Here is a 15190-nt window from a genome sequence, read left to right as displayed (position 1 = left end):
CTATATGTGAGGAAACTGTGAGTGTCAGCAGGTTCAAGAGAGCAGCATACAGAATGTCTGAGATGCCATTTGGACAAAAAAGTGATGATAACATCACCAGGTCCATGGGCTCTAAGCAAAGAGGGAAGATGAGAAAAATGGTTTTCTCATTGGAAAACAGGAGGGCAGGAAGCGATCTAGTAACCTAGATCAATATGAAAGACAGATGTACTATCCTAGGCTGCTGAGATGATTTAAACAGAGGCTTGAACACAAACCAGGCATTAAATAGCCAACTCAGAGCTAGCTGACAGAAAAGGGAATTACAGAATAAAATGTCTAGCCCTGGCAGTGCCCCCATCGTTGTAGACCCTATCTGCATGGGTACTTGGAATCTATTTTTAGTGCTTTGTGTAGCTGCATAACACTAGTGTGATACTCTCATGTGATTTCCTATGTAGCACAGGTTAATCTGTATGATCTTGGCCATTTGTGTTAGGCAGGTATTGAAGGCAAAATCGGCAAGTTTGCAGTATGAGCCTAGTAGACTAAATGGCAGCTGTAATGACTAGGGGCAATGGAGGTAACCTGGGATAATTCAAGAGCAGACTAGTTTTATTTTTTGATCTGGGTCAAGGTAATGGAGTCTATGAAAATATGTAATTATAATAACAGGAAACAAATTAAAGCAAGGTCACAGGGGGCAGATGAATTCTGTTACAAATTCTGTAGGCATTGTGACACTAAGAAGCCTGTCATGTCTGAAGATCTCTGGAAGTGTTTGTGCCATGCCTTTTGGTGTTTTGGTCTCTGGTCCCAGATGGCTGACTTGTCAGAGATCTTTGGTTAACACTGAAGTGGAAAGTGAAGCTTAGGTTGAAAAGCAGCACAGCAAATGAGGTTGGTACTGTCACAGACTGTGCCTGTATCATATGCTTTCTTCAACGGTCTGTATGCAGCCACTGTTCCTTGTACAGGTGAATGCTCATGCCAGTTCCAAGTTCTTTTTGTGACGTGAATAAGGTATTGTACTGATGCTGCTTCCTGAAGAACTGGCACAAACACAAAGTGTTGGCTTGTTTGGTCCGATCCTGAATTTACCTTCATGGGTATAAATCAAAAGCTGCTCTTTACAACTCAGTGGAAGTTACGCCAGTGAGAAAACGGTGCAAGAGAAAATTTGGGTTTGTTCAGTGTAGCATGGCCATAAGTCCACTGAAACAACTATTTTGAACCAACAAGCAGTAAATCACCTTTGCCACCACTGCTGTGTAGTCCTTTGAGACTGTGAAGGGCAGTCATGGTCCTTTTACTGTTTGCATATTGCATTCTATCGTTAAATGTGTTTTCTTTTTTTTTTTTTAAAAAAATGGAGTGTGTTCTGCTCCTGTTGGAAGTACATAGGCAGGCAATGTTTTCCAAGCAAGGTTAGCTGCTAGCTTACCTTACTGGGTGAAAACATCCTTGCAAGCCCCGATAACCACACATTGACCTAGTTTCTTTAGAGGTCAGTTCCCAAAACTCGTAACAGGAGACAATAGACACAGTTTAGCTCTTTAGCATCACTTACCTGCATCCCGATCACGGCGTAGATGAAGAACAACATCACTATTAAAAGAGCCACATAGGGGAGAGCCTAGAAATGAGAAAAAGAAAGAAAAAGGAAAAGAGAGAGAACACTGTGTCTCTACCGAGCCCAGCACACTGGAGCCTGATCCATGCTCCTGGCTTTGGGAAACTGAGCAGAAGCTGTAATTTGGACAAGTGGCCACTAGATGCCTCCCCAAGCCCACATTTGCTTGTCCTTCCGTCAGGCAGGCTCTGATTCTGCTCCCTCTTGTCATGGTGCAGCTCTGCTACCTTCAAGTCAGTCCTGCCCTTGACGGAGCAAGGAAAGAGAGGGAAAACCAGTGTCTACAGCTGCTTACCAACAGGAGAAAACTATCACAACCTGTATTATTCTGGCACTAATGGCAATATGTTTTTTAATGGATCTAGTCTGGTGAAACAACGCAACAGCTGCCAAGATTGGAATTCAAGGCTTCCACTACAATGGCTGGTACCATCCTAAGCATGTAAAGCAGCAACAGCTTTGTTCCCTGTTCAGTGTTAGGTGTCTCTGATGCTGTCTGAAATTCACTAAGTGTCTGTGATCAGGTGCTGAAGAGGAAATGCAGAGCCCTGATATGCACAGCTGCCTCATAAGGAAGTGGCCAGCACAACCAGCAAAGTGTTGAGTGCTATCTGTTTCCTCTACCACTAGCAGGAATCAAGGGCACAGCTTGGGGCCTCAAAGGCTCAGGCTTTTGAGGAGGAATTTTATACCCTGTTGCCTTTGAAATATATAGTGCTCAGACCAGAGATTTCCAGACTTTACTTCAGAGGCAATTCATCCTTAAAATGTGAGTTAAGTCCCTGATCAGGATTTTCAACACCCCATTTCACAAAGTATAAAAAGCCTACAAGATTATTATTTTTAAAATATAAGATTATTCACACATTTTAAGTTTATGCCTAAATTCAACAGGGCTAAATCCTATAGGAAGAATCAAGGCAAAATTTTCACTATCCACTATGGAGATTTGACTAAAATCTGCAGAAATAATCTCAAAGAGCTGAATATTAAAATGGCAAAAATTCAGCTCCTGAAAGAATGTCACATTGAGGCTCAAGAGCAGATTCTTCTGTGTTTTATGGGGTCAGACAAATCTGTATGGTTACCCCACAATGCAGTGGAGATACACCAGCTCAGAACTGGGCTCCAAACGTTCTGTGCTCCAGATAGGATGGGAGGTGCATAACCTTACCAGTTAGCCTATCTTTCAAACATGGATGGCCCTCTGGGCCTCCACTTTCTTTCCATGTTCTTCCGCTCTGCCTGCTGTTCTCCACTGATGCACCTTCCTACTCATCACTAGCCCTTATTCCCCACAGCTCCTTCAGCTCTGCACCTCCCATATTTCACTCTCCTTGCTCTGTCCTCCTCTGCCTCCATCCTTCCTTGGCTACCACTTTGTCCTTGTGATTCCCACGGCCTTGACTTGCCCTCAGCACCCCTCTTACTTCCTACTCCTCCCACCCGCCTGCGTGAGCCCTGTTGCTATCTCTGCAGGCGGAAACCCCGCTGAGCATTTTCCCACCACCCGCTCCTCTGACCGGTGCCCCAGCTTGTAAGCACTGTGCGCCATTCATGGGGCACTGGTAGTTACAATGGGATGTGAACTTCAGCATCAGTTCATTGCTTATTAGGCTGCCCTGTGTGAGCAGACGCTTCCTGGAAGCATGTGAGGACACAGAGAAGCGCTTGTGCCAGACAGAGTCTGCGGGGATCCCAGATTTTGACAGTGGGAGTGGCTGAGTAAAGAGCTTTGCACAGTGGCTATTCATAGCTACCAAAGGAGCCGCCCAGTAGTTGCAAGAGGAGGAGCTCTGGGCAGAGAATACCATGTTATAAATGGCTAAAAGCTTCCAATGGAAAAGGCACTTGCTTGCAGTGCTCAGTCTTCCCCCCTCCCTGCTGTGGAAGATGCCTCCCTTGATACTTTCTCCCATCACCCTACAACCCTGCCTAAAAGCAACTCTCCAATCAAAAAGGTCTGGAGGTCACTGGAGGGAAGTACCAGGAACTCCCTTTCCCATCCATCTCATCCTCTCCAGCCAAGGGCTGTGGCAAGCTGAGCTCAGAATAAGAGTGAGCTATTGCTAAAGAAATTGGAGGGGCACAGGGGCAAGGGGAGGAGAAGCAAGAACTGGAAAGTGTGACTCTGTCCCCTGCATGAGGGATGGTTGAGCTGTGCCAAGGGAATATCATTTCTATGCATGCAGACAAAACAGTTCCCACTGGAGCTGCTCAAATAACAACCTGGAAGTTAGCAACCGTGTAAGCAATGGAAAAAGTCATTTGTGGTATGGATATGTCAGAAAAAATGATGTGCAATACTAGATCCTCTGGCAGTCCAGGAGTGTGCAAAATGAGAGTCCTCTGCATGAGCCTCGTGGTCTGGCTACCAAGACCACCTGAGAGCTGCAGTGGAAAAGGTCCAGATTGATCCCTGGTGTACATGTAATACTTCTGCTGACAGAGAAAGAAGTCGTGCTGACCCACAGCACTGCACGCTTTGGTTCCAGCTTGTTATGCAGTTGGTGAGGTTTAAGTTTTAAAATGTGGATCAGCCACTTTCCCGTTTAAGTCAATACAAATACTATCAACCATTTAAAGGCTCAGTCTGAGGGACATATGATTGCGGTTTCAAGACTTACATGTTGCACGTTACCCTTTCATGCTTTTATCCAGTGGTGTGTCCTGCATCTTTTCTCATATTTTGACTACCATTTGCATTTCTATGCTATCTTTCCCTGATGCTTCCTTCGGACCTGCCCCAGCTAACATCCAGGTTGTGCTGGCCCAGTAAATCCAGGTCAAGCACTTGTAAAATGAAAGAATATGCTATGTTTAACCTCTAACTACCATTTTTCTATACATGGCTAGGTTAAGGGCTGGTATGGAAGCAGTTTTTCTAGCAAATGGCTATCTCTTGGTGTTTGTTTCCTCACAGAGGTGATGATTTTTATCCAGTTTGGTCTCTTTCGCCTTCCCCTATCTACTCTCACACTTTATGTACCACTGAAATGCAACCTGCCTTCAGGGCAAAAGCAGCAATTTAATAACTTTGCATTGTTACCAGGGCCAAAAAGGTGAAATTTTTCTGGATGAAAGCGTGGGGCCTCTACCTCTAATACTCACTGGAAATCCTCAAAACAATGCTTAAATAAAAACTAATGGAGACCAAGGCCTTCCCCATAGCTGTGCATTTCACTTAAAACAACAAATATAAAATGCAGCTAAAATAAAAAGAAAGAGGAGATTGAAGGGATGCAGGCAGGCAGTGACTGAGTTGAACTGAACTATCAAGGCTGTTCAGGAAGGTCTCAATTAATTACTCATGCTGTAAAGAATAAATTCATACCGGGCTGTCATTCCCTGCAAGCCCCATTTACTTCACTGTCATTCGTGCAACCTGTCACTGGTGCACACAGCTCTGACAAGCAGCCTTTGAGCTTAGGGACTTGGGTAAAATCCGAGAGGTCACCAAGGGGAAATAAAAAGGAATTAGGTCTTACTTAGAAAAAAGTGAAAGAATACCTGGAAGGATTTGATGAAGGTCCAAAGCAGCGTCCGGATGCCCTCCCCTCGGCTCAGGAGCTTCACAAGACGCATCACACGGAAGAGTCGGAAGAAGGTGATTGAGATGCGAGAGTTTTCCTCTGCGTTCTGGAAGCCATTGGCACAGAGGCAGGAGTTACAACAGCACGGGAGTAATGGGGGCCCTGGGCCACAGAGGGCGCTATGCCAAGAGCTCACTGCACTGTTCCTTGTCCTGGTACCGCTCCTTGGGCTTACACTGCCCCAGCACCCCAGGGATGGGTTGAGGTTGGTCAAGCCTGCCCTCTCTCCCAGGGTGGTGAGCTACTCTATGGGGGCTTTTGAGGGCATCAGCCTCTCCCTTCATATTGCCTGGACTTTTGGGGATTAAGGATATTTTATACTATAAACCTCCCTATTACATTTCCTCCTCACATTGGAAAGATGCAATTCTTCTTTGTCATTGTATTGGAGGAGAAAGATACTTTCTCTTTGATCTGTCTCAGATGTTTTACCTAGCAAACACTCCAGCCAGGAGTTCTGGAGAATCTGATGCTGGGCATTGGCCATGTGCTGTTTGCTCTAGGGGGAAACAGTAGCAGGTCCCAGGTCTGCTCTGGGGTGCAAAACCCCATGGGGGCACAGCATGAGCTGCCCCCTGCCCAGCTGTTGGCACTGCTGGCAGCTTCACTATTGCTGTGCTGCTGCTGTGGCCAAGCTTCATGGGGGCTGGACCATGGTTGCTTGCTCTGCTGCTGTGCGTTCAGGCCTTTTGCATTTCTCATGACCCCTTTGTATTTCCCACAGTCTGCACGCTGACTTTTGTTTTTCTAAAGACATTTTATTTTGGCTTCACTGCTACTGTTCAAGGAGCTGTATTTTAAAATAGTCTTTCCTCTGGCCTGTTTTTTTCTCCCAGCATCTGCTTTGTCCCTACGCATTTTCCCTTGGCCTTGCAACCAGCTCTGACATTCCTCAGCCTCCACGTGTGTGAAGGCAACATCTGAGTGCTGCCATGGCTGCAGGCTCACCTGGGCCTCAGTGAGGAGGCTTCCCAGCTCGAGTGGAGTGAGGCACAGAAAATGCCATGTCTCCCAGTTCATTAACCCCCTAAAATGCTGTGTGAAGCCTGTGGAGCCAGTGGTTTCCAGTAGCAGCACTGTGGGAATGTGACCTCGTGTCACAGGGGGAGATAATAGTGTCACCCTGCCACTTGACCTGCCGTGGAGCAAAGTGCACAGAAACCCCCTCTCTGTCTCCACCCAGGCTGCAAAGGCCACAGTTTTGAGTCTAAACGCCACTGAAAGAGCAACATTTAGGAGGAAGAAACAGTGCAGATCACCCCCGCTGTTAACTACTCACCACTGTGTAAACCAAGAGAGAACAGACCCTTGGGATTTCCTGTCACCAGGCAGTGAAAACAGCAGCTGCTTGCCTGTCCACTCCTGATAAAACCCAAAGCATAGAATTGCCCGGATGGGATTAAATGACCAGATGAGGATGTGTACCTTTGCGCTGTATGTGCTCCTGTTTCCAACCCAGGATGAGCAGACTAGTGCTCAGCTCTGTTGGCCCCAGCAGCCATGGGGGTACACAGGGGCAGTAGCTACTTGCTAGTGTGTGTGAACTCCACTTGCACTTATGTGCAGTAGTTCAGGATTACACCCCAGCTGCAGTTTTTCTGTCTACCTGTGGTGTGAATCACTGGTGGATATTTTGGGTAGCTTCCTCTGGTCTGCAGCAGAGGCTGACGTTCACTGCCTGTTTGCTGCCCATGCGGTAACCAGGTGAAAAAGATTAGGGGAACAGGCTGTGTCAAGGAAAAGCCTGACTGGTCCCTACCTCTCACATCACTCCCATTTTCTGACTTGGACAACAGGTGGATGACTTTAGTGAACTGGAGGAAATTATTCTGAGGTGAAGGAGGGAATGTGGCCTCCAAGAAATCAAAAGTCATAGCATTCAATTCTCTCAGCACTGCAGTCCCAGAGGGGTAATTATAAGGTCACACAACTCTCCCAGTCCTACATAAGTCCTATGGCCTCCCTTCCACTTTCTCTAAGGAGGTAAATTTCAATGCCACCTAAAAAAGAGTTGAGACCCAAATTTGAAGGTTGGGTGGACAGCTGTACTGCTTTGGTTGTGACCTGAAAACCTCCCAAAAAGTATTTTCTTATTCTACGTGCTGCTGCTCTTGTCAGCTTGGCCCTTTGGGCAGCAGCACTTCGGGATGTGGGTCTGAACAGAAGTTTCAGCATTCCTTCATCTTTGCTTGCTAAGAAGAGGCAGCTACTGTAGGCAGAAAATTATCCCTGTCTTCCTAGGGTCCTGGAGTAGGCAAAGAGCGGATGAAATAGGAAAAATTCCTCCCTGACGCAAATCTGCAACTTACTGGCATCAAACCACTCAGCCAAAAACATTCAGCGATGCCTCAGGAGATTACAGTCATTTTAAGACGAGGTGGCTACAGATTAGCCGGTGCTTGAGTAGCCCTGCTTGTTTTCTCCTGACTTTCATCCAGCTTTCTGAAGGCTTAGCTTTGCCAGAGGAGGGAGGTTCTGCAAAGTGGTAGCCAATGAAGAGACTGGAGTTACTGCAGCTCTGCTGGGGTGCTGTGGGAACTGTCTTGTACACCAAGGCAGCTGAGTTTGTGTGCACAGATGCACAACTTCTTTTATGCAAAGTACGAACTCCAGTGTTACAGTGAGTCACCTCACTGCAGAGGAACTTCAGAGTCCCAGTCCTTTCTAGTTTGGAGGCCTGGACATGAAGTCACATTGCAGACTCATTCAGCATCACATTGATAGTGACATAGGTTGTTGTTAACAAGAAATCTTACCAGGTCTAGTTCTCTCTTGGTGATTCATTAGAAGGCAGAACGACAGTTAACTTGACTGAAGGAAAGCTCAGGATGCACAAGAAATACACATGTGCAGCATATTCACAGCTCATGTGAACACCAGACTCACACCAATACACGACATGGCAGCTTCATGCACAAATAACTAGGCTGGGCTTGGAGAGAGAACTTGTGATCACAGAGAATAAAGGAGTGTGTTAGAAAGAGTGTCACAGAAGCTGGGAGGGTGGTCTGTATTTTCGGTCTTACCATAGAGGAAGAGCATTGGGTATGTTCAGCTGGCTTTAAAGAAAGGCAGACAGAAATAAGCTGTAATAAATCTCCAATCAAGAGCCCTAGTAAACTAGGTCTTGGCTAACACAGGAGCAACAAAATGGTAGAAGAGGGCAAATGGGAGTTTGAAAGAAATGCGCAAGAGGCTGGGCTAATTCCCTAGGATCAAAGCTGGTCATGGAAGAAGTGGCTACAACTCCCATTGGATTTGATGGAAGCTGTATCCACCACCACCACCTGTGAATTGCACCTAGTATCTCTTGGGTGCTAGACATCCTGGTATCCAGGCAGGGGAGGCACTGATACTGTTAAAATGTTTCTTGTATCACTACCCTCAAGTTCAATACAAGGGCTGATTTAGCTCCCCAGCTCAGATCCAGGCCATGTCTGCACAGGGACCAGCCAGCTTCTAGTCCATCAGTCTGATTTACAAGCCCATTATACCCCAGTGCTAAATCAATGCTATTTATATATCCCCATTCCTTCACATGTAGTTCTGGGTTGGGACAGTCTAATCAACAACTGGCAACCCTACAACACCCACCACCAGCTGTGGAAGTTGGTAAAGCTGGTTATCTTTCTGTACCTTCACCCACCTCACAGCAAAGCTCCAGGAACCCAATGGATGTTTCCCTGGAAGCCAAGCTGAGCTGAGCTGAGCCCTGGTCATGTCTGGAAGAGTCTAGTTGCTGCAGACACCAACCTGGTGTTCCTTGATTAACTTCTGGGGCCATATCCAATACTGAGAGCAATTCTAAAAAACACCAAGGCTGCAAATACCCTTAGGTGTAAGAAGCAGAATTAAAATTAAATAAAACCAGTTTTATTGGGAGTTAAATAAAACCAGCTTTATTTCAATAGTAGCATAATTCTTCAGGCCTAACCTCTACCATATGCCAAACCTGTCATTACTTCCTGTGATTACATCAGTAAAGCTGAAACTGATGTATTTGTTTTTCTGCAATGGCAGAATTTAGCTCTAGTGCCACAGAGGGCTCCTGCAGTGTGCTCCAAGGACAGTGCAGTAGCCCAAATAGGTATTGTGTTACCTAAATAAAAACTAGTTTGGATGCACAGCCTGTTTGGTGATATAGGCAAATGAGAACAATTGAAAACCCAAGGTACACCTAATCACGTAATAATCTTTTGGGTTAACACATTGATTTGGTAGCGTCAGATTTCCTTGCTTTTATCCTCCTCTTTCATGTGTTTGCTCTTGTGTTTTCAGATCACATACAGACAAAACTTGACTTGAATACCAAATAAAGGAGCGATGCCCACAGAGACACTTCTTACAGACCAGGCATAGATTTTCATTTTGTGTTGCTGGGCAAACATCTCCTTTCCAGCAGTTTCTCTGTCCCATACCCCTTCCTCTTTCTAGTTTTGCAAATCATCTTTTCTAACAATAGAAGGAACTTTATTCTGCTGGTTGCTCTGTTCCTGATAGAGGATACAGAGCCCCTTCAAACTCACTGAAGGAAGCCCAAAAACTTTCAGCACCTTTCATGATTCTCCATCCTTCCTGGCTGACAGTGCAGGTGTATCTGTGACTGACTGGCTGAAGAAGCCATGTAAGTTACTGTGGAACATTATACCTTAATTGTCATTTTGATATTGTTAGTATTTAAGCAGAAAGTGCAGATAACAGTAACATAACAGAGTATAAAAAAAAGCTGTATAAAAAAGATATGACTATATAAGCCACTGTTGATATAGGATGCTCAACTGGAAGGACTTGGCATCACCTTGAAAAACTAGAAACCAAATGTTCTGAGCATCTTTGGCACTTCTAAGAAAGCGAAGTAGAGGTTGACTTACTCCTAATTCCCTGAGCTACCTGGCTTCTGTTTTAAGATGGGGTCAAATAGCACATTATATCACTACCTACAGTAAAGACTAAAAAGCAGCACAGGAACGTTTCTGTTAATTCTGGCAAGTGGCAATTATTCAAACTGTAGCACTGTGGGCTGAGGCTCCTGATATGCTTGTGCATACTGCATTTTGTGCATGAGTATATGAGGGGGAAATCAACCCCCAGCTGTGGGTTGCTGAATACATTTTCTGATGTCCAGAAAGGTTTCATAGAGGAGCCAAGTCCTGCCATTTTCCACTTGTGCCAAAAGGTCCCCGTATGGACCTGACCACAGATACCTGAGAACCTGTTACTGTGACTCTGAAGTGTGGCCATTCCTAACTACAGAGCTGAGAGAGTTATTCCTAGATTTTCTAAGAATCTTCAACCTTGCAAGTGATGGGGGGTATGCCAATTTTAGGACAAGGATAGGCACTCAGCACCTGAGAATGTAGTAGTTGCATCAGTTCACAAGGATGGAGGCATGGTGATAGGTACTTGGAATTAAAGCCAGTGTCAGGATTTAATTTCTACAAACCTCAGAACAATGTGTAGAATCAAATGCTCATCTGTTTGATGTCTTTGAAAGACTGTTTGGAGAAGCTATGCTGCTTAACAGAAGGTGGCCTTGGCTGTACCCTATTTTACTTGCAGCCATCTCTTCTGCATGTGGTGTAACCTGCAAAGAAACTTCAAGTATTCTACCCTGCTCTTGTCATTTGGGGCACAAACAGCATGCATGTAACTGAATAAGAAAGGGAAACAACAGTAACAGTGAGATCAGTCAGGAGATGCTACTCTGTGCAATTTCCATCATAGAGAAGATGGACCTGAAGCATAAATCGCAAACAAGTCCAGGGATATATTAAGAGTGATGTAGAACGAAGACTGCTCGAAGTGGGAAGAGAAGTGTCTGAGGCAGGATGCTTCTGTGCAAAGATACTAAATGGGAATGAGGGCAATGAAACTGCTTGAGCAATTTATGTATGTACTTTTTCTTGATGTCACCATATTTAAAAAGGTAATAGAGATGCTAAGGAGCAGAAGAGGTCAAGAAACAGAAAAGCCAATTATAGAAGCCAAAGTAAAGATTCAGTAGGATAAAGACTAAGGGAACCCTGAAGCATGTCTGAAAAGCTCCCTGGAATATTGTTGCCTGCATATTTTCTCATTTAACTACGTTAAATGTGTACCAGAGCACCAACATTTTAAACAGACGCATTGCTTTAGTTGCTACTAATCCGTGTGCGTCCTTGAAGTCCCTACAGGCACAAAAGTGAAAGGCACAGTTTATACCCATCATGAATTCAGGATCCCAGGTAAGAAAGTCTCTGGGAAAGAAGACAGGTTTATTCATTAGAGAGATAATTAAATGAGATACTGAAATGATGCTATGGGCAGGTGGCATTCCCATTACCAGCACTGGGATGGTAGTAATCTTTTTTGTACACCACAGGATACACCGAAGATGATGAGTTCAGCTCTTTCAGTGGATCCAGTCTTTGCTAGAAAGTCCAAATGGATTTTTGTCCAATGTTTGAGGAGTGAAACTTCCTTGCTGATAACTTTTTTCCTTCCAACAAGGTTTCTTCCATTCAATGGGAGGAATCTCCTTTTGCAAGACAGAATTCAACCTTTATGTTGTGTCGAACTTTGGCCTGGCTTGATCTAGGCAACATTTAAGCAGCCAAATGCTCAGTGCTGTTATTGCTTTGTAAGTCAGACTTGCCTTAGCCAGTGCAGTGGTACAATGGCAGCCTTCTAATTTTGCCTGTTAGCCCTAGGTTTGAAAAGAGATAAGGAAATCTCTGAGATTTTGGCACCATGGTATGACAGAGTATCTTCATATTTCTGAAGAAAACAAATTAGATGCTTATGTTGCCTTTTGTGACAAACAATCCATAAAGGCATATCTCCACTAAGGAAAATATGGCTTGTGAATGAAGCTCTTTGGAGACCACTTGCAGTAGTTGGTTGTTGGTAATGGATGTCTGCTAAGATGTTTCCTTGATGGCTGTTGACATATGGAGAATGAAAGTACCTATGAGTACTCCATATCTGCTGGAAACTTGTCCATTGGTCTATTAGCCTTCTTCTATGAGGAAAGGGGTGACAGGTGTTGCCTTCTTGCCTTTTTCTACTAACTGCTGGAAGGATGCTTCTGAGAGTCTGCACTGTAGAGTTCACCTGAGCAGAGTAGGCTACAGGGCTGTGTAGCTCCTTTGCAGTTCTAGAATATCAGTCTTTTCTAACTCAAGTTCTTTGTATGTAGAGGTCATCCAAGAGTCCTGTCTACATTAACCATACTGCATCTGTGACCTTCTTGGGCACAAAATGAAGGGTGAAAAGAGACGCTCTGGGAAAATGAGCTCATTGTACAAACACAGATAAGATTTTGAGGGGGATTAAAAGCAGTTCCATTGAGTGATACCCTATGAGCAACAGTGATTTGATTTTGTTGCTACAGGGAGTGAGAAAGAGCTGAAGGGCTGTTTCAGCTGCTTGGCCACTACTGGATGCAGAGCACACAAATAACGCAGCAGCAAGCCAACAACATTACTGTTCTGGAGATTTTTCTTTCACACATGTGGATCATACTGGGATGGGATTTGTAAGGACCCAAGCTTCAAGAACAAGAATTCACCATAATATAACAGAAAAAGAGATTTAGAATTTATCAGTGCCATAGAGACATGATAAAAGAGAAGACATGACTCTCCCCCGTCAAAAGTCTAAAGTGACCTCAAGAGGCTAGCTGAGTAACACAAATCTTTGCGGAGAGATGGAAAAAGTCAGGGTTTCAAATCAACCTGGCTGCTGGCAGGTAATAGCCTGCCGTTACACTGGGGAGTTACCACAACCCCTTCCAGACTCATCTGTCTGCCACTGCTGTGTGTGGTTTTAATCACAAGAACTCTAGAGATCATCCACCTGCCACCAAAGTCCATGAAGTTATTATAAAACCAGGCAGAAATGTATCTGCTTTCTCTGACAGGGAATACTGCTGGATTGCAGGTGGCATAATTCAGATTCCCCATACCTTACAGTGAAATCAAACTATTAGCAGGATAACAATAACAATAATAATAATAGCCGGTGAAGTTGCTCAAACTCTGCATTCTTTCATTAAGTGTACAGTTCTTTGAGAATTTCTGGGAATATTTTGAACAAAACTAGCCAGATTTTTTTTTTTCCCTACAGAAATGTTTTCTGTTAGAAAAATGCTGATGCTCAAAGTGAAATGTTCTGTGGGGACATGTCAATTTTGAAAAAAGCATTTCTGAAATCTGAGATAGAAATCTCACTTTTTTTCTCACACATTTCAATCTGAGTTTCCAGTTCCATTAGAAACATTATATAACTATAAAAAAAATCCCAGATTAAAGTGGTTTACTTTACTTAAGCAAATGCCTCGCTTTTCCTCAGTTATTTCTGTTGGAATGAAATCTTACTGAAATTTTTTCAATTTAAAAATTTTATTGTACCCTAAACCAGAAAAACAAGTTAGCAGGGGCTTTTCTGAAACAAAAAATCAAGCCTTCCTGTAGCTCTAATCTGGGTGAAGCACCAGAGGCTTTTTTGACTATTTTCATAAATTGAGGTTTGGTTTTAATGCCTATTAGAAACAGGTGCCAACTTGCAAGAAAACAGGGAATCATGGTGTATGATGCTGCTTTCACTGGGGCAAATGGTGAACACCTTGCTGATTTTCCTGGAAAAAGCCCTGAGTTGTTTCCCTGCAATGTCATATGTTAATCCTCAGACAGATCTGCAGAAGATGGAACTAGATAAGCTTAAGGTCCTTTCCAACCCAACTATTCTATGAGTCATGATTCTATGAGGCTGAAACCTCTTGGACTAGGGAATTAAAATTTTATTTGGTGTAATACAGGGAATTATAAAAAATGTGACAGCTGCAATGGAGTTTGCCATTACATTTCTGCTTGCACTAACTCATGTGGATCAACACACATCAAGTGTCAGCTCATACAAATGCAATATATAGGCATTTATACTTCACATAGATTCCACATGATCTCAGATCATGGAGGAAATATTAGCATAACTGTACGCAAAAAGCCTATTTCAAATGCATTTAATAAGATCAAGGTAACTTTTAAAGCAAATGAGTCCTGCAGCTATCGTTTTTTGCCTTCATTTCCTATATTCTAAGATTTTGAAATTCTAGAGCTTGCTTTTATAATTAGCTTCAAATATGCAAATAATACAAATTTGAATAGCTTATTAATTAATTTCATATATATATCTATCCATGAAATTGTCAGTTATCTTACAGTTCTAAGTGCTTAAGGTAAATATAAGGCAAACCAATTGCTTTAATTTGGTTATGCAGATTACCCTAGCTTGACAATTACTGGACAATTAATGAAAGAGTCACTTTTTACGGAGCTGAAAGCTCTATTTTTTCCCTGACTTTCAGAGCAGCAGGAGAATTGGTAAAGTATATCTATGCAAATTATTCGTAATTTTCAGGATGTTTTAATAATCTTTCTCATTAACTCTGGGTAAATGATGACTTACACTCATCAAGCCTGGGGGGCTCCTAAAAAGCAAATACATATTAAACACTATCTTCAGGTACAAATACCTGTCTGACCCTGGGAGGCAGGGGCAGCTTGCCTGTGTTTTATTATTTGTGTTTTGTAGGACAGGTAACCAAAAAAAGCCCTAGAACATCTTGATAGGAAGGCTCTGAAGATAATCCAAGCCATGAAAATGAACATTGAAGGCTACTTGTGTGCAGGAACTTTTGATTTACAGGTGGAGTGATTTTAGGCGTTTTCTTGTTTGAGTATCAGTGGATGAGAGGTTTTGCTCATTTGGACACCTCTGTCAGGAGCTGTATGTGACAAAGTGGACTTCCTTCATTCAACTTGCATTTTCACTTGACCAGTTCTTGATCCATAGGGCAAGGACTCCCAGATGAGGTAATGGGGCTGTCCCAGCCCAAAGCACACTAAGAAGGATGACCCTGGTAACAGACCAGACCACTGAGCAGCACAGAGAGAGTGCAAGAGTGGAAGTTTAGAGTTCACAGGTCTCCAGCTCAGCTCTATTA

General features: G+C 43.7%; 1 protein-coding gene across 1 annotated transcript in view; it reads right to left on the bottom strand.

Moving 5' to 3' along the window:
• Window positions 1–15190, bottom strand: part of CACNA1C (calcium voltage-gated channel subunit alpha1 C) — a 448111-nt gene that overhangs the window by 24482 nt on the left and 408439 nt on the right. Inside the window, exons 33-35 of the mRNA XM_013127834.3 lie at window positions 8232–8264; window positions 5123–5251; window positions 1550–1615 (exon numbers count right to left, since the gene is read on the bottom strand). Coding sequence (XP_012983288.2) covers window positions 1550–1615; window positions 5123–5251; window positions 8232–8264 — 228 coding nt within the window. The remainder of the gene's footprint in view (window positions 1–1549; window positions 1616–5122; window positions 5252–8231; window positions 8265–15190) is intronic.

Source organism: Melopsittacus undulatus, chromosome 5, assembly GCF_012275295.1.
Source record: "Melopsittacus undulatus isolate bMelUnd1 chromosome 5, bMelUnd1.mat.Z, whole genome shotgun sequence".
Classification (NCBI taxonomy): Eukaryota; Metazoa; Chordata; class Aves; order Psittaciformes; family Psittaculidae; genus Melopsittacus; species Melopsittacus undulatus.
Note: the sequence above shows the minus strand (reverse complement) of the source record. Positions and strands in the feature narration are given on the sequence as shown.